General features: G+C 34.5%; 1 protein-coding gene across 4 annotated transcripts; it reads right to left on the bottom strand.

Annotated features, from left to right (window-relative positions):
• Positions 1–603: 603 nt before the first annotated feature.
• LOC110095640 lies at positions 604–22912 on the bottom strand. 4 transcript variants are annotated; one of them, XR_002302982.2, is made up of 7 exons: positions 22678–22912; positions 22508–22598; positions 2091–2200; positions 1857–1971; positions 1654–1773; positions 1445–1576; positions 604–1013 (listed from the first exon to the last, which is right to left on the bottom strand). XR_002302982.2 is itself a non-coding variant. In XM_020821261.2 (6 exons), exons 1-5 carry the CDS (start codon positions 22742–22744, stop codon positions 1689–1691), a joined length of 438 nt encoding a protein of 145 aa, XP_020676920.1. In that variant the 5' UTR covers positions 22745–22912; the 3' UTR covers positions 1304–1576; positions 1654–1688. The 4 variants fall into 4 exon arrangements, 3 of the variants coding, with proteins under 3 accessions (XP_020676920.1, XP_020676918.1, XP_020676919.1); XM_020821261.2 differs by lacking the exon at positions 604–1013 and having other exon boundaries at positions 1304–1576; positions 22508–22577; positions 22687–22912; XM_020821259.2 differs by lacking the exon at positions 604–1013 and having other exon boundaries at positions 1304–1576.
• Between the last annotated feature and the right edge of the window lie 1158 nt (positions 22913–24070).

Raw genomic sequence — 24070 nt, forward strand, 5'->3', positions numbered from 1 at the left:
CATAATATTTTTTTATTATTTTATAACATTTCCATCTTAACAATATTAAGATTAGAACACCTATTACTGATTATCTTAATTTATGATGGATTTGATGACTGCATATATCAATGAACCAAGCCATTTAAGCAATATAATATATTTCATAATATTTTCACAGGTAATCATGCATTTATGCAATATTCTAAAGATATATCTTCTATTTTCCAGGCCAACATTTTATCGAATATGTAAAAACAAATCTGTGGAGCATTTCTCAGTTCATAAATTATAAAAATATTTTACTCCAAATTCTCTAAATTTGCTCGATCTCAATCGTATGTGTTTTGTTGGGCTTTTAAAATGGCAAAACTGAATTTATAATATTAAAAAATGATAAAATTGGCAACCCAAAATGTGTCATGTCAACCAATCGATCGCCTATAATTGCAGCTACTACTGACGTGCATGCACTCGTGTAAGTAGAGGCGCTGGCACATGTAAAGGCTCATGCAGCTGCATGCACAACCACACATGCGCGCATATATGCACTTGTGTATGTATATCGCATGGCAACATGCATACAGGTGCCATATATGCATGCTCTGCTACACATCATTCGGATTAGCTCTAAAGTTGAATTTATTGGCATAATGTGATATGTGATTAAAAAAAATGTAGCTTATGCTTCTATTGTCTCACGCTTACGCAAGACAACCTTATTTGTAGGAAATTAGCCAACGAAACATTGACATCTAGAACCAATTACCAATAATCCTGAAGAATCTCCCTCAACTTAACGAGAGATTATTGGGTTCGAACACCAAACACATCTTATGTTCTGTATTTCACAGTACCGAGCAATATTGAGCTTGGTACGGAGCAGTACCGAGTAGGGGGTGATGTGGCGCATTTTCATTGGGCTTCGGACATCGTCCGGTGTCCGAACCCAATAATTTCCCCAACTTAAACAGATACCATATCACATGTTGAGACATCTCTATCTTCTTCTTCATTGAATGTTGATCAATCTCCTAGCATAAGAAATACAAAGCCAAATAGTAAGGTCAAATAAAGCTCTCTCCTTAATCTTACAACGAAATTTGAATACGAGTTATAGGATAGTCTCTCTTTCTCTGTTGGTAACCACTGGTCCTTACTCTACTGGTAAGTCACACTCCCAATTTGCATCAAATAATTCATTAAATTCCTTATTATCATAAATAACTCAATAATTACTAACTATTTTGCCAATTAATTGATTAATTAATTATTTTTTATAACCTTAGTTTCAATTATTATAATTTAATAAATATCAAACATCTATCTTTTAACTCAAGACTCAAGCATGTTTAATAGGTAAAAAAATGATTATCAAACATTTTTTTTTAACTAAAAGACTTGAGCATCTGTTTTTAAAACAGAAAACAAAAGCAAATAAGAATCCAATTATGATCTAACTGACCCAATTTTAAAAGGAGAGATTTCTTCACAAACATTTTTTGTAGTGCAGTAGCCATAGATCAGACTCGACCTTTCTCCCTCATTCCGTAGGCTGATAAAATTTGAAGATGTGAAGACAACCCAAATGTTGACTCTGAAGTAAAAAATGTATGAAATTAGTAAGAGAAAATTAGAAAATTCAAATTCAATACAAATTACTAATGAACTCACATAATTAAGGACAAGACAAAAGAAATTTGAATCTTTCAGTGAATTCTACGGCTCAACTGCCACACAAATTGTTCTACAGCAACCATTGCTCGAGTTGCTGAACCTATAGAACCCTCGTACCTGGATTAATCATTAGTAACATGCGAAGTGAGGCGCCAAGCTTGCAACAAAAAACGTTTTAATCTAGTACATTATGTCCTTACATTGCAACTAAAAGATAAGCTGCAATCTGCATAACAATAACACCTTCACCTGCAGGTCTAGATGTATTTATACACCTAGCACAGAACCAGTGCTCATGTATTGATGTGACTAAATCTGTGTCATCAAAACAAAAATAAAAGCAAATATCATAATACTGAAATAAGCAAACTTCAAGACAGTTATGTGCAAAGCTAGTAAAGAAGGGAAAAACTGCAATCGATTACGTAACTCACATTGGCTTGATCCAATAAAGAAGAACTCATTTTGGAGATTGTTCTGTTTGATAAATTTTAGGAATGATCGTAGCTCGACAGACTTGAAATTTGTCCCTTCTTGTTCTGCTCTGCAAACAACCAAAAACATCATGATGTTTGCTAATCACAATAGCAAGTTCAGCAATCATATCAAGAACAGCGGCCCTTATTAGCCCCACAAATTGATCACTGGTTTGTTACAGTGCAACTTCTCTAATAAGAAGTTTAATAAATATCTTGAATTTAAGTCACATTCATTATCATTAGCCATATCCTAATCATCCTCAATAAAACTTCCCAAGCCGCAGCGAGAATTGATAAAGGTTGTAGCAAGCTGATGGATACCAATTGTAAATATTTTGTCACTTTGTTAGCTGATGCTGGGTTTGCGGGGACTAACTATGCTGAAGTAATACTCTTAAAAGATGGCGTGCCGGAGGTAGGAATTTGTCGAGACCATTATATGCCTTTTCCAAGGAAGGAAGTTATCGTGAAGGGTCAGACACAAGAAAGGGTGGAACCAGCCTTCATTTTAGGGTGGGCAAAATTTTCAAATAAATGGACTAATATTTAAGAAAATAAAATGAGGGCATAATTCTAAGTAAAATTTTATATTTTATTATGATAGATAAATTGAAAATTATTACAAGCTAAGATAGTATATTAAATAGGAAAATGGGGTTGCCAAATACAAAACCTCAGTTTTATTAGCTTTCTCAGGATCAGAACTCAGATTGCAAGCGATTGGAGGCTTGGACTAGGCACGAATTGCATGCGCTAGGGAACGTCCGAATAAGGTTTGTAGCTGCGGCTCTAATCGTTCAAACTCAAAAATATTTCAAGCGTTGGAGATGGACACGACTAGCAGGAGCTTGTGAACATTTGCGGCTGCAGGCCGAAAAATTTCTGTCGTTTTGTGGCATTTTTTCCCTTTGTTGGGGAAAATAGAGCTATGGGTGGGGAAATAACTAAAATACCATTAAACCATTTTATTAAATTTTGAGGTCCGGCAAATAATCACAAGTCCCCCATGGACACAAGTCGTCATCTGTTGTTCTTTACAACATGAATTTGGGGCAAGTCATCTACAAACTAATTTTTATTCCTGGGGTTGTAAACACTACGAAGATCAAACTACAAATATTTTACTAGAAAACATTATTGCTCCAGAGTTTGTATGACTTGGTCAAGTATTTCGCTAGTACACTTTTTAATCAGTTTGGTTGGTGAACCGTACACCAATTATTGGCCTGATTTCATGACTGACTTCGTGATAACGAAGAGCTTGCAAACATAGACAGAGGCATGCTGCATGTAAGGGTTAACTTTCTTGCTTTAGTAGGCAATGGGCCAACCTTCTTAACATAACACAACTTCAATGCCACTTTCAGATGCGTAGGTATCCATTAAAAATGATTTGATGAAATCTAGCAAAGCTAAGAGGTGGGTTTGTTATAGTTACTTGTAATTTGGCGAAAGAAACTGATGCATCGGTGGTCCAAATGAAACATTTTTTCTGCAACTGTGAGGTGGGAGGACAGCAATCATCATGAAATTGTGGATGAACTTGCGCTAATATCTAGTAAGGCCCCAAAAAACTCAATAATTGTATTAGGCATTCTCTCTTTTAATGTTATTGCTATTTGCATCTTTCCAAAAAAAAAAACTCCATAATTGATTTATTGATTTTAGGTGGCTCTCCCAGTTGAGCTTCTTTGGGTTTGGTTCTATGCCACTGGCAGACGCTGTGGCCCAAATACTCAGGCGTTGGCGCATCAAAGCAGCATTCAGAGAGTTTGAGGGGCAAAATATTGTCCAGCATGCAGAATAAATTATGGTTAGATGACTTCGAATAAATTATGGATTTGCCATACACTAATATATCATTGAAGAATACTATAACAAATTTTCATAGAAATGGTTGTAGAACAGTATTTATAATATTCAGAAAAGTAGATCGAGAATTTAAATAGTTCGCTCAATATTAACCAGAATTTGTAGTGGCTTTAATGAGGCGAATGTTCTCTTGTGAATGTCATCATTAGCCATCTAAACTTGATGTTAGCAAGCTTTGAAACTGATTGCACCATATACCTCGATGAAGAGTTTGTCCATGGTCAAGAATGGAAATTTGTTTGAGATTTTTTTGAAGGGGATTGAACAAGAGAAAGGACTTGAGGTGGTTTTTATAATGATTAATCTGAGCATGTCCGAGACCATCATTTCAATGGCTTCTTTCTAAAAAAAGGTACCCATTTTCGAACATTGATAAACTAAGTGCAGGGGGTGAGCAGTTTGCAATGGTCTTCAATGTAGTTGGCGATAGACAGCTTGGTGGTTCAAAAACATAGCGGAACTATTAAAGGATTAGTTTAATACTTTAATGCCTGACAATAGTTTTACTTCGGCTTTTTTTGTGGTCAAATAAGCATGAGAAATTTCCTACAGTTGTTAAGTAGTAAGGAAATCACGGAGTTTGATATGTTTTTTTGTGCCCGAAAAAACTGCAAGAATAAAGAGGAATAGTTTGTAGTAATATCACACGAGCTGGAGACATAGGACATCCAAAATCAATTGAGCACCTTAGATTGGCAACACAGAGACATCTATCAGGAATGTAGTGCCTTGGGAGATTTATGGATGAGCAAAGAATTTAGCAGAACATACCAAAGTTTAACCATTTCCAACAAAGATGTGGAAGGTTGGTGTCGGTGGGATGACCGAAATCCACCGAGCGCTGTTAGACGAAATTGTGTCGAACCTACATCAATGAGAATTTGAATTTTTGTTTTATGCAATTCACTAATCCAATGTAATGTAATTGGTGACTAGCGACCTTCTAAGGAATGGATGTTGATTGTAGGTGGGTTGGTATTGGGGGATCAGGATCAATTGTATGCGTAGTGGTGTCGTTGACCCGTTGTCCACTATCTTTGTTGGGGTTCACCACCATTGATAAGCATGAGAGCTAATATATTCCCTATGCAGAGATACATTATTTTGTGGTTTTGTTTATGTGGCAATTAGAGTTTGTAGGATCAGAAAAGATTTCTTAGAATAGTAGAGCTTCTTCTTGATGAACTTGGCCAACTAAATAGCTTGATCTAATGTTTTTGATTGCCATAACCATGCCTACTTGTGGATATGTAGTTTAAGGCCATATTAAAGACAACCTTTTACAAAGGAATCGTCAAATGCCGAAAAATCTAATTTGAAAGTTATTTAAATTGAAGTTGGTAATAAGAAACAATAGAGTTTAGAAAAGTTTATCCAATTCTCCGCTTGAGTTACGATACTTGGATAAGTCAAAGATCTGCAATGTTGCGTGAAACCCTAATAAGGAGTTCAATCATTTAGTTTTTGACATTTAATGAAGCCATTTTTCATAGATCCAAGCTTATGGAAGGATACGATGGTCAATTTGTCAACGTCAAAGAGCTAGTAGAGGCTATAAAATTGCTAAAATCTTGTGTAACAAAGTGTCTGGATTACCATTAGTGTAACAAGGTAGGCATGTCGAATAGCTAAGAATGAGATTCCACTCATAAAATGTATCATTGGTGTTGAATGGAGGGGGTTGCATAACGTTGTTATCTTATTCCTATTTTGCTGGTAATCTATTTTAGCTTCAACTAACAACAATTTCATGCTGATTTCACAAAGATCACTAAATGCAGTTAGTTGCTAATTGACTGCATTTAGGCGATCGATCATCCTGATAATTGAGCAAGTATTATCAACCATGAATTGGCCAAGATTGCGAAGTTTAGGTTGGCGGGAGGGCAACATGAGTTCCAAATTGTTAGGATCCTGCAATGTAATTGAACTGAACCATCCAAAAGACAATATCTGGTATACTCTAACAACCAATTACCCATTTATCTATTAGTCCGCTTTTAACTAGAATAGTTACAAAAGAGACACTTGGCTATACATAGCCAACTAGATTTTCATTGACGCTTCCACATATTAAATAGCACCCAAGTAAGCTCATTGACACAAGAAAGACAATGTGCCAAGCTAGAGGCCCACATGTCCGTTGGTTATCACCATACCACTTTTCTATTTATGGGTTTGGTCTAATAATGTTGCTAGTCCGGCTTGATCATATCATGCGCCTTCTCTAGTTAACACATTCCTCTGGGTATAGCCATAGCACAACTGAAGGTAACAAAGTCATATAATTTTAAGAAAATGGGCATGATGAAAAGCAACATAAATGTTTATTAATGATCTTTCAATAAACTTAGAATGTTTGATAGCATGTCATATATTGCCTAGATAAAAATAATAATATAGTCCATTTCTACCCAACACAGATCATCTAATACTTTCTCCACAAATTTGTCCTTGTCTACATCTTTACTATAAACGCTACACTTGTCACAAAACATAATGATATGCAATTCTTGCTAAATTATTTTGAATCGTCTAAGCATAACAAATGTTGTAGCAAAATGGGTCTCCGTTATGGCTAACATTTTGAATTTCACATATTCATTAAATAGTGGCAATGCCTTTCAACAATTCATGATTAATGTCTTTATGAAGCTTGCATCACCTGCTATTTATATGATCCAATTGGATTATGCATAGGTGATCACATTACCTCATACATTCTTTAGAGCATATATATTTTTCAATGTAAGAACAATACAAAGAGTTTAAAAAATGAAAGAGTATTTAGTTTCAATCAGAACTATTGAAGCTTTGTAAACTGGTGCATTGTTATTGATAACTTGTACTACTTTCTCTAAGCCCAGCAATATGATCACTTCTTTAATTTGATCTACAATACAAAATTTATCTTCACAAGTCCTTCACAATTAATACCTTTATGATCATAGGCCCAGATTTTATAAATGTAATGAAATTAATCAGATGTCTCATATATGCACTGTCCAACCATCACAAATAAAAGTAACTCACTTCTCCTTCCAATCCTCCTTGATGGGCTCAAGGATTCTTACAACATTGCTCTTTCCTTTTGAAGAAATGTCCTCAAGGGATTATAACAATGATGAATATATCCAGCGAGCAAGGTATTGGCAGCATATGTGAAAGCACGAAAATAGTAAAGATTTCTTACGAAGTGAAAGAGAAATGTGTTGAATAGAACATTTGTTCGCTATGTTGCACCGATACGGATACGGCGACATGCATATGACACGATACGGATACGGGACACTACAATTCTTAAAAATACAGGATAAGGATACGGCGCGGATACGGCATTATAATATATAAATCATACATAAAAAATAACAAATTAATCAAAGCATAATATTTAAAAATTGAAATGACAAAAAAATGAAAGCAACATCATTTGTAGCATTGTATCTTATAATATCAAAATAAAAATAAGCATTAAATATTTAAATGTCTAGTACAACAACAAAAACAAAAACATAAATTGTCCAGCAGATGAAGTTTTTAATTAAAAGTACGAATGATCGACACAATTAATCCACATGAATTTTAAACATGAAATTTTTTAATAAAAAGTATATATATGTTACGCCTATGCCGGGGTTGAAGGGGGCGCTGCCCCTTGGAAGGGGTTTCCGGGGGCAGCGCCCCCAGAATAATTTTTTATTGTAAGAGTTGCTTTAAAGTTTTCTCTACCTTCTCGGCACTGCTTGGTACCATTCGATAACCCTCTGTACCGAGCGGTACCGAGTGGTATCGAGTTCTGGTACCGAGCGATATTGAGTTTTAGTATCGCTCAGTACCGAGCGATACAAATTAGTACCGAGCGGTACTGATTACTGAGCAGTACTGAGTTCTAGTATCGCTCGGTACCAAGCAGTACCGAGCGATATCAAGTGCCGAGCAGTCTGAGTTCTAATATTGCTCGGTACCAAGCGGTACCGAGCAGTACCGAGCAATACCGAGTACTGAGCAGTACTGAGTACCAAGTGATATGCGTGTCCGATAATAATATTTTAATTGGACACGGCAAAGACGTATCCGACACGTATCCTTGCCGTATCGGAGGCGTATCCATATCCGAGGCGTGTCCGATACAACATGCCTCATAAATAGGCGTATCCGTTCAACATAGATGAACAATTTCCTCTTGCAAATGATCTCTAGCATGCAAATCAAAGGCTCTTTTAATAGCATTAGGGCCCGACCCTTACCACCTTTTTGGGTTATAGCCTTCAACTAGAATAAATGTTCACTTAATTGTAAGCTACAATATTGATTGGAGCCACCATGACCAAAAAAAGAACGGGGACCTACTTAAAGACATTATTCTTCTTGATTTGCTCAACTTTACCATCGGGCTTTTGCACTTCTTGAATATGTATGGACGTTATTTTAGGGCATGGTCAAATGTCAGTACCAAGTTTTCTAAGCAAGTGAGCTTGCATCCAAGAATATGTACCCTTAAACTTTCCTTCAAAAAACGCATTAAAATTCTAGAATGCCTTCCGTTCCAGCTGATCCAACTTCTCTAACATGGTAACAATAACCCATAAAGGTTTTATCTCATCCTCTATGAGATTATTAACAATCATATTTGTGACTATCACAGAAGTTATTATCATTATAAAAACATAAGAAACAAATTTAATCAATTGGTTAACAAAAATGTTGGCCAAAGATCATTGTTTCAATAATACCTTTTTAATGGAATTTATTTTAGTTTTATAAGATATTCAAATCATGTATTAATAACACTATAATTAAAAATATGTTACTTAAACTAAAATATGTTTAAATAATAAAGATTGTGAATACAAGCAAAATAAAAAAATAGAGAAGAAAGGGATACTAAAAAAATAAAAATAAAAATAAAAGAGAAGAAAGGGATACTAGTACAAATCAAATCACTGAGCAAGCCAACCCAAGATTGGAAGGTCAAGCTAGATGAGATGATGAAGCATGATGGTGAATGGCTTCAACAAAGATAGAGAAGAGAGCAAGCAGATTTGACATAGAGGCAAGAGTAAGAGATGCATAGTTGCTTTGAAAAAGAATAAAGAAGAGAGGCTGGGCAACTTCATCAAGAAGAGGGGGAGTGGTGGGAGTGCAAGTCCAAGATGGGGCTAGGACTACAAGCATAAAACGTGTGTTAGGGATATAATATATGCAAAAATTAGAATTTATTTTGAGTCCCGCAATTCCAATTCTTGTGTCCTGCTAGTGTTCCATATGTCCCAATCTTATCTTGTGTCCCCGTGTCCAACTAATGTTAAGTTTGATTTCATATTTAAAACCATAGGACACATTTTCTAAAGTGTTGGATGCATGTCCGGGAACATTGGAGTCATCTTCGTATCCTACACAGACACAATAGGTGTTGAAGTGTTATGCTTCCTAGAAGTAATTTCCTAGCCAAGCTAATGAGCATATAAGTTGAATTGTATTAACAAACAAAGCCAGGAATAGTCATTAAAGGAAAACTTATGGGCTATTTGTTTTGGAGAAATTTTGAAATACATGTTATTTGTAAGGCTTGAAAAAAAAATTGACTAAACTAAGTAACTTTATTTCACAATTTATTTTCTTAAAATCAACTCCAAAGTAAATGTGATCAAGCTTTCTTGCATTTGCTTGGAGATTTTCTATGCATTGCATAAGTTGTGAACCAAATCAATCAATCCTAACATATGATAAGGTTTAATTTTAAACTAACATGATTGTCTGAATCTATATGGTAATGTTCAATCCCTACCACTTTCACAAAAAAAGAAAAAGTTCAATCCCTATATTTGTTAGTACAAAAGTCCAAAGTAAACTCAGTATCTTGCAAGGATCCTCAAAATATTTCTTTCTAATACAATAAAAAGGAGATCCGCTACATAAAGCCAAACTATTGATGATTTGTCAAACACTCACACCATGAACTTAATAATAAAATAAATATTTAGTATGGCCGCATCATTCAGCCATAACTTCAACTAGATACTTTGAGGTTATTTGGTGCATGATTTTACTTAGGACTTGGCAAACCTAAGTCCTTTGCAATCTGATTTTAGTGTGATGTAGCTAGGCTTACTAAATCCTACAATAAGCGTATTTATGAAATTTATCAAATACAAACTCTCCTAGCTTCATTCACCAAGCTCTCTCTCTCTCTCTCTCTCTCTTCATGAGTCTCTATCCTTTCAATGGTCAACTTCCACATCAGGAATCTCTTGCTCTAGTGGGTTTCCTACTCCTTCCTCTTGTTGCGAACACCACTTCCATTTTGTTGAGTTCCCAGGCCAATTTCAGATTTCTCCACCCACTTAATTGGATTCACAATAGGTTGTTTATGTGGTAGTGAAATACCATCAAGAATCTCTCTTCCCCAAATAGGTCGTAACTCTCACTTCTCTCTTTCCTACTTCAATGACTATCCTTGCTCTGATGCATTTTACCACTTCCTCATGCCTCTAGGGGTTGTTTGGCAGTGGGTTCTAAGCAACATTTATGCAGGATATACCGTAAACCCTGCAAAACAGCAGAAAATGCAAAAATAAATACAATGATTTCTTAAATCCCATTTTACTTTGTTTCGTGGTGAAATCCAGGCGGCAAATTTAACAGGATTTACTAGAGCTGCAAATAGTCTTGTGTGTCCTCTTGTCACAAGGTTGGTTGCTTGCCTTATTTCTATAAGAAGCTGTCACTACGCACCAATCTCTACTGAACGCATCTCCATCCTCCTAATTAATCTCAACTTCTTTGCAAAACCCCTCCTCTTCTTCCACAACAGTGTCTATTTTTGTATTACATATCCCATGTACTGGGTTTTCTTTCCCCATTTCCCTCAAAAAATTCTTAGTTGCTTCTTCCTTTTACCTATAAGCAACGTCTTCCTCCCTCCCTTCTTGCTTCGAGCCTTCTACTGTAAGTGTGCATTCCTTCAATCGCAAGGCTACTGCAAGTGAGATATGACTTGCACATCTCCCTTTAGTTCTGATTTTACGTCTTTGTACCAGGATGCCCCACAAAGAAATTTTTAGTGATTTCCGTGACTTGATTGCACTTGATCCTAAAGTAGAAATAAGTTCTTGGAATGCAGAACAATTTAAAAATAAGACAATTATATTTTGAAATGAAAAATGATTGGAATCATAAAGGTTCCTGATGCGGAGCATTTTAGTTTATGATGTTCCTTAGCATATTTGATTTTAGTTTGTTACAAATTTGCTATAGGATTCTAAAACATTCTTGATTTTTCTAGGTTTCTACTTGAGTATTATATATAGTGTGATGCTATGATGCACCGACACTTCTCCTCAAAGAGGCGTGCAAAGTCCGACACCGCATCCGACACGACACTCCTCCGACACTCCTCCGACACGTGTCAGACACTTCAAAAACATGTCCGATTAAAAAATATTAAATACAAATTAGACACGTGTGTCCAACACGCGTATCTTAAATATTTTATGATTTTTTTAAAATATAATTTCTTGTATTTTGCAGGATTTAAACTAAATTTCTTATTTCCTATCCACAAGATCAAATCAACGTCGGCACTTAATATCCAATCATCGAATATTCTCATTTTCATTTCTTTTTGACAGTGAAGGTATTTTCATCTCATCTCTCGATGACTAATAAACAGCATCGACGTCTGACTCTCGACATCCTAATACTAATCATTTTAAGCACAAATTCTAGTTAAATGACTTCTTATTTTCAAATTATTTTTAAAATTATACTTGTTTAATTTTATACATTATTTTTTAAATATAAAAACTATAATACCGTGTCCAACCCATGGTTTAAAATTGAGCAATATGAGGCCCGCCTTTGCGCAATTCCAGTAAAAAACGCCTTGATTCTTACGACTCGAATTTTTTTTATGAGGCTTGCGCCTCAACTTGGTTGAGGCCCGCCTCGCCTCACTGGCATGAGACTTACGCCTCACGTTATATATATTAAAACTTACATAAATCTTGAAGTAAATGCTCGACATTGGACTCTATCCAACCCGTGTCTGTGTCCTATATTTTCAATAACTAACGTGTCCTATGTCGTGTCATGTCGTATCCGTGTCACCGTGTTCGTGTCTGTGCATCATAGGTGTGATGTAAGAAGAGTTGAGGCATTGATGATATATTACTCTATTTGAAGCTTGAAGCTTGTGTTTATCTTTATTCCCTATATTGGGATTAAATCCATCAAGCATCCCCTTCTTCCAACAATCCCATCTACATCAGTTTGGTATCAGAGCCCGGAGCTTGCAAAGAACGATGGACTGCAGAAGGTGGGATGTCGACGATCGAAGCCGAAGAAACTAGGCGGTCGAGATCGACGCCGAATGAGATGGGCGATTGACGAAGATAGACGCCGAAGAAGATGGGCGGTTAACGACGATCGAAATCGAAGGAGATGGACGGTCGACGATGATCGACGCCAAATAAGACGAGAGATCGATGACTATCCTCCTCTCGAACTTCCACTCTGATGGCGCGATCCACCGTCAGAATACCCTCCATTCCAACTTCCACTCTGATGGCGCAATCCGCCGCCCGACTATCCACCCCTTGAACTTTCGCTCAAATGGCGGAATCCCCTGCCTGACCATTTAGTCCGTGCAATCAACCAACGGCCTTCATCCGCAACACTCCACTCCGGCCACATTCCATCGCCCATGACTCCAACCCTTCGACGCAATCCCAATCAGATTTGCTCGCACATCAAGTGTTCTATGTCGTAGCTTGTTCGGATTCTGCCTCTGATTCCTTACCCAACAAAGCAACTACAACTGCCATTATCGAAACGCATGATTTTGATTCCGCCTCCACTATCTCTCGCGACCAAACACTGGACGAGCACACTTCCTCGACTGCCCCACATCAAATTTCCTCAGTTTCTAAGTTACCCGAAGACCTAAAGAAGCTCAAGATTGAAATTTCTAAGAACGGTGAGGATGGGGACAAGGACCGAGGTGTTTTTGTTTTTGGGAGTGGTGTAAATAAGAGTTGTTGTTCAAGCAAGAGTTCATCATTTAGTCTTTTAACAACTCATTCTCAAAGCTACCGCAGAAAACGGAGAAGCTGAACTTACAGAGTTTTGTTGGTCATGATGTTGGCGGCTTCTCTACGTTTTCGGGGGAGTTGCAAAAACAAAGTTTGCAGAGCTTGAGTAATGATGTTGTTCCTTCTCACCAGTTGGTCAGAAATTGCTTATGTGAGTCGCCCTGGTACCACCGTAGTTAATGCTGATGGCACACACCCAATAGCAATTTACAACAGCGATGCTTCTAGTACCGCTTGGGATTGGAAGAGAGAAGGGGTCATCTACATTAGTCCTCAGTTCACTCAAGAAAGCAGTAGAGTTGACATCATTTCTATTACCTTGAGTGAAGATGATGAAAAAGTTTAGAATGCAAGGGAGATTGAGTTGACTGACAACTACAACGTTGGTAATGAGAATGTTTACATTGCAGGTGTGCAAATGACCGATGTGCAGTACACTGACAAAGCTTATCCAATGCAACGCTCACAAGTTGTTCGACAAAATGTCACTAAGGGATGGGATCCCAAATTAGAGCTGTAAGGCTCTGCTTATGGGAGCAAGGAAAATAGGAAAATTACATATTATGGCCCCACTACCACTATTGAGGAGCAAGGAATCAAGGAGCTAGACATGAGGCCTGGCGGTATTTCTTCTCTCCTCCATATTACTGATCTCAAGGTCAAGGATATGATGGGTTTGTTCAAGGAGGTTAGGAATGCTCCTTTTTGGTACTATGCTTTCAATAAAAGCTTAGAGGAATCTTTTCTTGCATTTGATGAATTGTCTAAAAAGGATATTGCTTCGTGGACTGAGATCTCGGTTGTTTATGCTAAGAAGGGCCTTGTAATTGAGTGCTTAAGACCTTTCCGAGCAATGATAGATCCAGGGGATGGACCTGAGGATGTTTTCATCAGTTGGATGCTTTTGGAAGGTGTGAAATCAAACTCTTCAACATTATTAAGTGTTATTTCTGTATGCTTGCATATGGTTGCTCTTGGCTTGGGAAAGTGCATTACAACAATACTGACAAGCATAATTTCTTAGAGTCAACATGTAGCCGGTTGGAAAGATTTCGTTCCTATTTTTAACAATGTGTTTAATCTACATGGTGCAAAGCTCATGCCAAGGGAGAATGATCGTTTTGACAAACACCAAAGAGATATTCAGCTATTTAGATGTGATCTCCAAACTATAAGAGCTGGTATATAGTTCGTACAAATGAACTATTTGGAGATGCTAACAGTTATTAGGAAACATATGCACCATCTTACCCTTGCGGCATCAAGCTATTACACAGTTTTTTCAGAAAATAAAAAGCTTTACAATCAGGTGCAGGATCTTAAAGGAAGTATTTGGGTGTATTATCGAGTCAGACCATTTTTGCCTAGACAAATGAATAGTAGCATTGTGGGCATGCATCGAAGACGCAAATTTTTTGATCCAGGAGGTTTACTCATGTTTCCTACAACAATCTCCCTCCCAATGACGCGTCTTGATGGAGTCGAGCTTTTTTTATGCAAGGGGAGAATGATGCGGAGCATTTTAGTTTATGATGTTCCTTAGAATATATGATTTTAGTTTGTTACAAATTTTCTATAGGATTCTAGAACATTCTTGATTTTTCTAGGTTTCTACTTGAGTATTATATAGTGTGATGTAAGAAGAGTTGAGGTATTGATGATATATTACTCTATTTGAAGCTTGAAGCTTGTGTTTATCTTTGTTCCCTGGATTGGGATTAAATTCTTCAAGCATCCTCTTCTTCCAACAATCCAATCTACATCAGTTATGCTTGTGGTTGACCTAAATCAATATTGTGTTCATCAAGAGATTTTTGTAGTTATTTTAATTCATGATTTAAATACTTGTTTTGTTTTAGCATACTAATTATCAAGTCCAATAGTATTAAACTGTATGTTGTTGTTTATACCCAAAGAATTTTAAGAATAACTTAGTTTCAAAATTAGGGGAGTCAAACATGACAATCCAAATGCACATGGGATATTTAATTGTGTTATTGAGCAAAAGGAAAGAGCCATTAAAAGGGGAAAACCAAGCAAAGCATTAAGCAATAGAGTATTTGAGCAATCACAAAACAAAAAATATCAAGTACATACCTAGTAACGAAATTGAATGTCACGCCAAGAACATTGAAAAAACAAACTTCAATTTTTTAAAGTGCAACTTTTGAATTACTTTGTAAACCCAAAAAGTAGTTTACAAATTGTAAAAAAAAATGAAGAGATTTCTTTAGGAGAGGTGCGACAATGAAGTAGTTCACTCACATGCTAATGAAGATGTGTCTATTTATAATGGTCAGCTTAAGAGCTTAACTAGAACAACAAAGTGGCCTAGTAACATAATGTTGTTTTTGGCGAATTTCTTCTGGAACAATTCCTCTGTGAAAACATTTCAAAGATCGTGTTGAAGAAGGAATTTTGGTGTGAGGTCATGACGCTTAAGAACTAATTATATATAAGCGCTTCTTATAATGTAATTTAAGAATATGAAGTCAAACTTCAGAATTGTATGCCAACTTTCAAATTGAAGTGGTTTGAATTGGGATGAACCTATCTTAATAACAAGTAATGAAATGAAGGAAGAGTTCATTCAATTACAATACTTCTTTGATGATCTTTCTTTTGTAAGGCTAAAAAAATGAGAGTATTCCTCATATTTAAGCACATTTTGTACTTGTAGGATAATCTAAAAATAGCATGCTTCCATAGGAAGCCTTTCCATCAATACAAACTTTTTAAGATTTGAGTACATAATATTGTAATAGGCATGACAACTCGATATACTAAAAATATCTTATAAATTTTTCCCTTAAGTTTGAAAGGTAATTTTCTATCACAAAATAGGCTCGATACATTCCTCCACTTTAACCATCCAACTTGAACTCTACTAATAATATCCCCATCCATTTCACCATCATTTTGAACAATAGGCCCGAGATATCTAAAGCGTGCAATCTTTTTAATAACTTGATCACTCAAGGTCGCAATCCCACCATTAAATTTATTACTACAAAAATTACACTCCATCTATTCAATTTTAGATCTACTCAAACAAAATCTTTATACTATATCATTGACCTCCATAATTCAAGTTTTCTTTCAACTCTCTCACTAGTCTTATCAACAAGAAGAATATCACTAGTAAAAAGCATACACCATGGTACATCCTCTTGCAAATGCCTAATAAGAACATCCATGACTAAAGCAAAAAAATATGGGCTTAAAGTTGATCCTTGATGTAATCCAACAACAACATCAACAACAACACCAAGCCTTTATCCCACTACATAGGGTTCGCTACATGAATCCTTTTTCTCCATTTTGTCCTGTTATGAGTCAAATTCTCATTTAAATCTAAAAAAGATATGTAATTCTAATATCTAAACAAGTCTTTTTAGTTCTACCTCTACCTTTCTTAACATAAGCCAAATCCAATACATTTGCTTTCTTAATCGAGTCATCGGAAGGTCGTCGTTTTATGTGACCAAACCATCTAAGGTGACTCTCTCTAATCTTATCTTCCACTGGAGCTACTCAAACCATTTCACATATATGCTCATTTCATATCATGTCTCTAAGAGTAAAGCTATTCATTTACCTAAGCATCCTCATCTCTGCAACACTTAATATTATGCTTCTCTTTTAATGGCCAACATTCTGCACCATAAAGCATTGCAGGTCTCACCACCATCTTATAAAGTTTTTCCTTAAGCTTGAGGGGGACTTTTCTATCATAGAACAAGCCTAATGCATTCCTCCATTCCTCCAATTCAACCATCCAACTTTAATTCTGCTAATAATATCACATTTATTTCACCATCACTCTGCACAATAGACCCAAGATATCTAAAATGTGTACTCTTATTAATGACTTGATGGTCCAAAGTCACAAACCCTCCACTAGATCTATTACTACTAAAATTACACTCTATATATTTAATTTTAGATCAACTCATATGAAAAACTTTACACTCTAAGACCGACCTCCATAATTTAAGTTCACCTTCAACTCCCTCTTTACTCTTATCGACAAGAAGAATATCATCAGCAAAAAGAATACACCAGGGTATAACCTCTTGCAAATGTCTAGTGAGAACATCCATAATTAAAGCAAAAAGATATGGGCTTAAGGTTGATCCTTGATATAATCCTATAAAAATAGGAAAATACTTGGTCAAGCCAGCTTGTGTTTCAACACAAGTAATAACACCTGCATACATATCCCTAATGACTTCAATATAAGCATTATTAACTCCTTTATTTTCTATAACTTTACATAGCACTTATGTTGGAACTTTATAATATGCTCTCTAAATCAATAAATATCACATGAAGATCCTCATTATTCTCTCTATGCTTCTCCATCAAATCTCTCAATAAAAGTATAGCTTCCATAACAGACCTACCCGGCATGAATCCAAATTGATTTTGAGAAACATCAGTATCACATCGTAACTTATGCTCCATAACTCTCTCCCAAAGATTTAAAGTATGACACATTAACTTAATTCTTCTATAATTCGCACAATCTTGTGAATCACCTTTATTCTTAAAAATAAGAATCAACACCCTCATTCTCTACTCATCTGGCATCTTTTTAGTGTTCAAAATAATATTAAAAAGTTTCATAAACTAAGAAATTACTTCATTTTCTAAGCATTTCCATACCTCTACTAGAATATCATCAAGTCCAATGGCTTTTCCACACTTCCTTTTCTTTAAAGCCTCCATAACTTCGGTTTTACTAATATTCCGATAAAAATAAAAATCTTTATTATCAACCGTATTCTCACAATTTTCATTGAAAAGTTTAGCAAAATATTTCATCCACCTTTATTGAATATCTTCTTCAAATAAAAATATTTTTTTATTTTCATCCTTAATGCGACACTTGCATTAAATCCTTACTACTCATATCTCTTTATTTGGCAAATTTATACGTATATCTTTCATCATCCTTAATATCTAATTTATTATATAAATCATTAAAAGATAAAATATTTGCATTGTATATTACTTTCTTAGACTCCTTACGTGCCTCTGTATATCTTTCTCAATTATCAGAGTTTTTACATCTAAACCATTATTATAATAAACTTTCTTACTTTTTATCTTTTCATGCACATTTTAATTCCACTACCAACTGTTTTTACTATTAGGATATTTTCCCTTTAATACTCTAAATACATATTTTGCAATATTCTTAATATCACTATCTTTTTCCACATAACATTAGTTTTCTCATGAACAGACAAAATCTTAAGATCTAAAATTTTACTCTCAAAATATTTTTATTAATATTCTTTAAAAACTCTCATTTAATCCTACAATAATATTTTACTTTATTTTTTATATTATGCCCATTCATTTTAACGTTCAAAAGTAATAAGATTGAACACATAAACTTGCACTAGGAATAACTTTACAATCTTTATAATCTAAATCATATTTTTTTCTTATAAGAAAATAATCAATCTGAGTTTTACAAAATCAATTATTATAAGTGATTAGATGTTCATCTTTATTTTTAAATAAGGTATTAGCAATTACAAAGTCATATGCTATAGAAAATTTAATATGGTCTTACCATCTTTATTAGTTACTCCAAATTCATAGCCACCATGAATGCTTTTAAAATTATCTAGCTCTCCACCAACATGTTCATTTCAAACTCTAATAAAAACTTTTTTTGCAAGAGGTATTTTTTGTATTAATTCATCCAAAGTCATTTTAAAATTTTAATTTTGAATACATATCCAAACCTATTTGGGGAGCATAAGCATTTATAATATTAATAATCATAGAATCAACAATAATCTTTACAAAAGATAGTACAAAAGATATAGTAAAATACTTGGTCAAACTACTTAATTAATTGAATATAAACATTATTAACTCATTTCTTTTCTAAAACTCTCCAGAGCACTTCTCATGGAAATTTATCATATTCTTTCTCCAAATTAAGAAATATCATATGAAGATCCTCCTTACTCTCTCTATACTTCTCAATCAAACCTTTCAACAAATATACAGCTTCCATTGTAGACCCACGCGGCCTGAATACAAAATGATTTTAAAAAATATGAGTATCATGTCGTAGCCTATGCTCAATTACTCTCTCCCACCATAATTTTAATCTATGACATTAACTTAATTCCTCTATAATTCATGCATTTTTGTGCATCATCTTTATTCTTAGAAATAAGAACTAATACACTTCTTCACTCTTCTGCCATCTTTTATTCTTCAAAACACTATTAAAAAGTTTAGTAAGTCAAAAAATCCCTTGATCTCCAAAATATCTTCACACCTCTGTTGGAATAATATCAAGTTTCATTGTTTTTTCACACTTCATTTTCTTTAAAGTCTATCCAACTTTTATTTTGCTGATATGATGATAAAAATAAAAATCTCATTTAGGATGCTAAGGCCATTAAAATTATTTGTCTTCTCATAATCTTCATTAAAAAGCTTATCAAAATATCACATCCATCTATGTTGAACATTTTTTTCAAAGAAAAATAGTTTTTGATCATCATCAATAATACCCTTTACTTGAACTATAGATCCTTACTTTTCCTATTTCTTTGCCTGGCTAACTTATGCATACATCTTTCGCCCTCCTTAGTACCTAATTTATTATAAATCACTAAAACTTAAATTTTTTGCATCGCATGTTGCTTTCTTAGAATCCTTATAGTACCTTCTATATTTTCCCCAATTTGTTTAGCTTTCATATCTAAAATAATTTGTATAACAAATTTCTTATTTTTTTACCTTTTCTTACACATTTTAATTCAACCACCAATTATTTTTATTATCAAGAGTTTTTTTTCAAGCACATAAATTGCAACATTATTAATATTACTAGCAACTTTTTCTGACATAATATTAGCTTTCTCATAAACAAGCTAAATACTGAGATCTTAAATCTTTTTTCTTAAAAATAATTTTATTATTGTTATTTAAATGCCTTCATTTAATCCTAAGACAACCTTTTATTTTATTTCTTATATTTCAGTCTATCATCTTAAAGTCCAAAATTAATAAGCTATGTTGATTACATAAACTTTCACTTGGAAGACATTACAATCTTTGCAATGTAAACGATCTATTTTTCTTATAAAAAATAACCAATCTAAATTTTACTATGTCCATTCTTAGAAGTAATGAGATGCTCATCTCTTTTATTAAATAAGATATTAACAAATACAAAATCATAAGCTAGAGCAAATTTTAATAAAATCCTAACACCTTTATTAGTCATTGCAAACTCATAACCATTATAAATGTTTTTAAAAATTCTACCACTATACCAATATATCTATTTAAATCTCTTCAAATAAAAATTATTTCTTCAAAAAGTAGCATTTGTATTAATTCTTTTAAGTCGTTCCAAAAATTTAATTTTCATATTCAAACCTACTTGAGAAGTATAAGCACTTATAATATTAATAATTTAGCCCAACAACAATCTTTAAATCTATAATTCTATTTTTAATTCTATTTTTTTTTTACAATATTATCCTTCAGACTCTTATTTATAATCACACCTATATCATATATAGCGCGACACCTACTTGAGTCCATAATTTAAATCCTAAACTATCAACCTCTTTGATCTTTTCTTCAACTCATTTAGTTTCTTGAATATATAGAATATTTATCTTCATATGAATCATAATACTTATTAATTCCATTAATTTGCATATAAGAGAACCGATATTCCAAATGTTAATCCTAATTCTAGTTTCATGGACTAACTTTTTTACTCACATCCATCCATGATGTGAGAACCCTTGCTTATTTAACACTGAACCCAAGCATCAGTACAACAACCCTTGCACACATTTTGTCAAATTCAAGCAATATAACATGTCACTTCCAGGGAATGCCCTAACATTAACACAATATATCAAATGATTCATATCCTAATTGTTCGTCAAGTTTTACACTAGCTGTCAAATACCTAACGTAATCCTCTACTTTTCTCATCCAAGTCTTAGGGAACGATAGTGTTGGTGGAGAGAACTTACAGCATTTAATGATAAAAAATTTCAAATGCCATGCGACAATTTTCTTGAAGTATACAAATGGATATTGTACTTGCTTGCATAGTATTGCACAATTTTATTAATTTCTACCTTGTGTTTGATTTGTATTTCGGCATGTCACATATTAAGATGTCATGATAGTCAGTTCATGGAAGTAGAAAACTAGAAGTTAATGATGATGACTCTAGCGTACATACAAAAATTGAGAAAAGAATTCAAGGGAATGTGTTGAGACAAGCAATCACCATTAACTTGTGGGAAAGACAAGTAATAATTTAATTTCAAGAAGTTAAAATCTATTTTAATCTTAAATGGTGATTTATTAAGTATAATTTAATTGCAATCAATAAATCAACAACAACACTCAACCGGATAAACTAGCTCACGTTATGGAGGTAGGAAGAAGTGTTGATGTTTCATTTATTTTATCCTTATATATTTTGATCCTTTCATTATTGTGCAGATTATTTATTATTTGGTTATTAAATGTATTTTTATAAATGATTCTTATTTTATTATTATAAATTTGCTTAAATCTTATTCAAACTAACCACCTTAAATCTTAAAATACGTAGCAAGACAGTTTCACAGTATATAGCAGGATTTAACATCTATTATGCCAAATAGGTATAAAAGTTTAGAAAAGGATTGACTAAATTCGGATTTACAATATTGACTAAATCCTAGCTGCACCTAATTATCAGCCTATCATCAATTCTATTATTCTTGTTAAATTTAAAAAAAAAAAAAAAGAATCCTAAAACAGATGGCAAAATAGTTTACCATTAGCAGATGTCATGCCAAACAATTTTTTTGGATTCAACAAAATTTCGTATGGGTACTATTTGGCTGGCTAAATGGCGGGTGGCTACAGCCGGTAGTGGTGGGTGGCGGGGGACAAACGAGCTTGTTGGGGTGCAAATAGTTATCGCTCAAAATTGGGCAAGAACTATTTATCTCAAAAATGACCTAAATTGTTTTAAACTTGCATTTACTCTACTTTTCTTTTCTTTTTCACCCAACCAAACACTAAACTTTCCAAAACTCCTGCATTTACTTTACTTTACTCCCATTTTACTCCAACCAAACACCCCCTAAATGCAACTAGTTCCCGAATATCCCTCTTAGCATTTCTATCATTTCACATCGAAAAGAGGAATGCCACGAAGTCCAAAATTTCAAGTTGAGTTTCTCAAATCAAAACAGAAAAAAACCTATAATTACACAAAATTTTAGCGCTGCTCTTACAATCAGAACTGTGAATATTTACTCTCATGAAAAAAGAACGGAAGCATAGTCATTGAGAAAAAAAAAATCCTATAAGACCTGCAATTGAATACCGTCGTTTGCTTACATGCAAGATGTGAGCCTTGATGGAGCAGCTGGGTCGTAGTTTATCAGCAACGCAGCTTTCAGTGGTTCTCCTGCGCCAATGACCGGAAAAGCTGCCTTTCAGTTGTCCATTTCAAACCCACAAAAGAGGAGGGGAAAGTGAAACCTAGTAAAGTAGAGAGTGGAACAAACCAGATGTACCAAGATTATTCGCGATCCATTTCTCCCATAGCTTACGCGTCACTGCCCAGTCCGCCATAATCACGGCTTCGGTACTTAACGAGGTGACTTCGCCTTCGAGAACAAGTAAGAAAAGAAAATTACAGGTTATGAGTCCCAAGTTAGCCGGTGCCAGCAAAGGTGGCTAGGGTTGAGAAGTGAGGAGGTGCAGGCGTATCTTTGAAGGGGGTGATGCCGGAAAGTAGACATGTATATTATGCTATGCTTCAAAACTAGTCTTATTATGAAATTATGAAATTATGAAATTATGATTTTGTACATTTTGATGGTTTAAAATTAGAGGGTTATTAGTCCACTTATCTAAATTCTAAAAATTCTTAACATGTTTAGTTATTGTTCGCAAATACTTGAGAATTGAAGAAATTTGCATTTAACTGAAGCTATTTTTTTATAGGACAAATGAATTATGCCATGGCTGCTAATTAGTTTTTATAGATGTCTTGTTACTCACATAATTATAGGATTATCAAAAAAGTGTATCATTCATGAAGGGATAATGCTCAAATCAATCATCATGAGAATTAGTTAAGCTTATCTTTTAAATAAATCGAATACAAAAGAATCGTCATCCAATTTTATTCAACTATTTTCTTAGGCTAACACAATTCCTTAGACCCTTTGGTTAATTCCAAACTACCCAAACTCATTCAAGGATCATCCTACCCCTTACCCAAGTTGACCATGATTGGGTCGAATTATCCAAATGACCTTCATAGGTTAACCTTAGGTGTCCTATAATTTAATTCAACCAAACTCAATTTCATTCTATGACCATAGCTATAGAACCCTAAGGATCAACTCTAGCTATCTTAGGAAGCCTAGGCCTTGGAGAAAACCAAGCTAGCCCAATGGGCTAACCCAAGTTCACCCAAAGCACTTAAAACTCAATTTAAACCTATATAAGCTAAACCAATCCAAGCTAAAGTATCATGAGAATTCTTTGAACCTTCTAGAGACCATTTTAACTCAGCTCAACATCTAGCTTAACCTAGGTGGCCTAGAATTACCATGACCAAGCACCCATGTGCTCATTCTCCTTCAAAATTACCTATCTAACTCATCTAGCCCTTGAGTTCGATCCAAGCCGCTTAGTAGACCTCTTTATAGGCCAATTCCCATCCAACCCTACCCCTTGAAATGGCGTACTTTAGCTATTTGATTTGGCCAAGTGTTTTTTGTGATATTCCTATAAATATCCTTTACCCAGACAAAATTTCACACTGATTCCTTCAGCTTCCCCAAAGTGAGTGTGACAGAATTTGATCATCCCTCGTCTTTTAGAGCTCATTTGAGTGCAAATTTAGAAAACTTTAGTAGTCGTGCCATCAATTATGCTCTTAACTAA

This window comes from Dendrobium catenatum, unplaced genomic scaffold (assembly GCF_001605985.2).
Source record: "Dendrobium catenatum unplaced genomic scaffold, ASM160598v2 fragScaff_scaffold_1497, whole genome shotgun sequence".
NCBI classification, from domain to species: Eukaryota; Viridiplantae; Streptophyta; class Magnoliopsida; order Asparagales; family Orchidaceae; genus Dendrobium; species Dendrobium catenatum.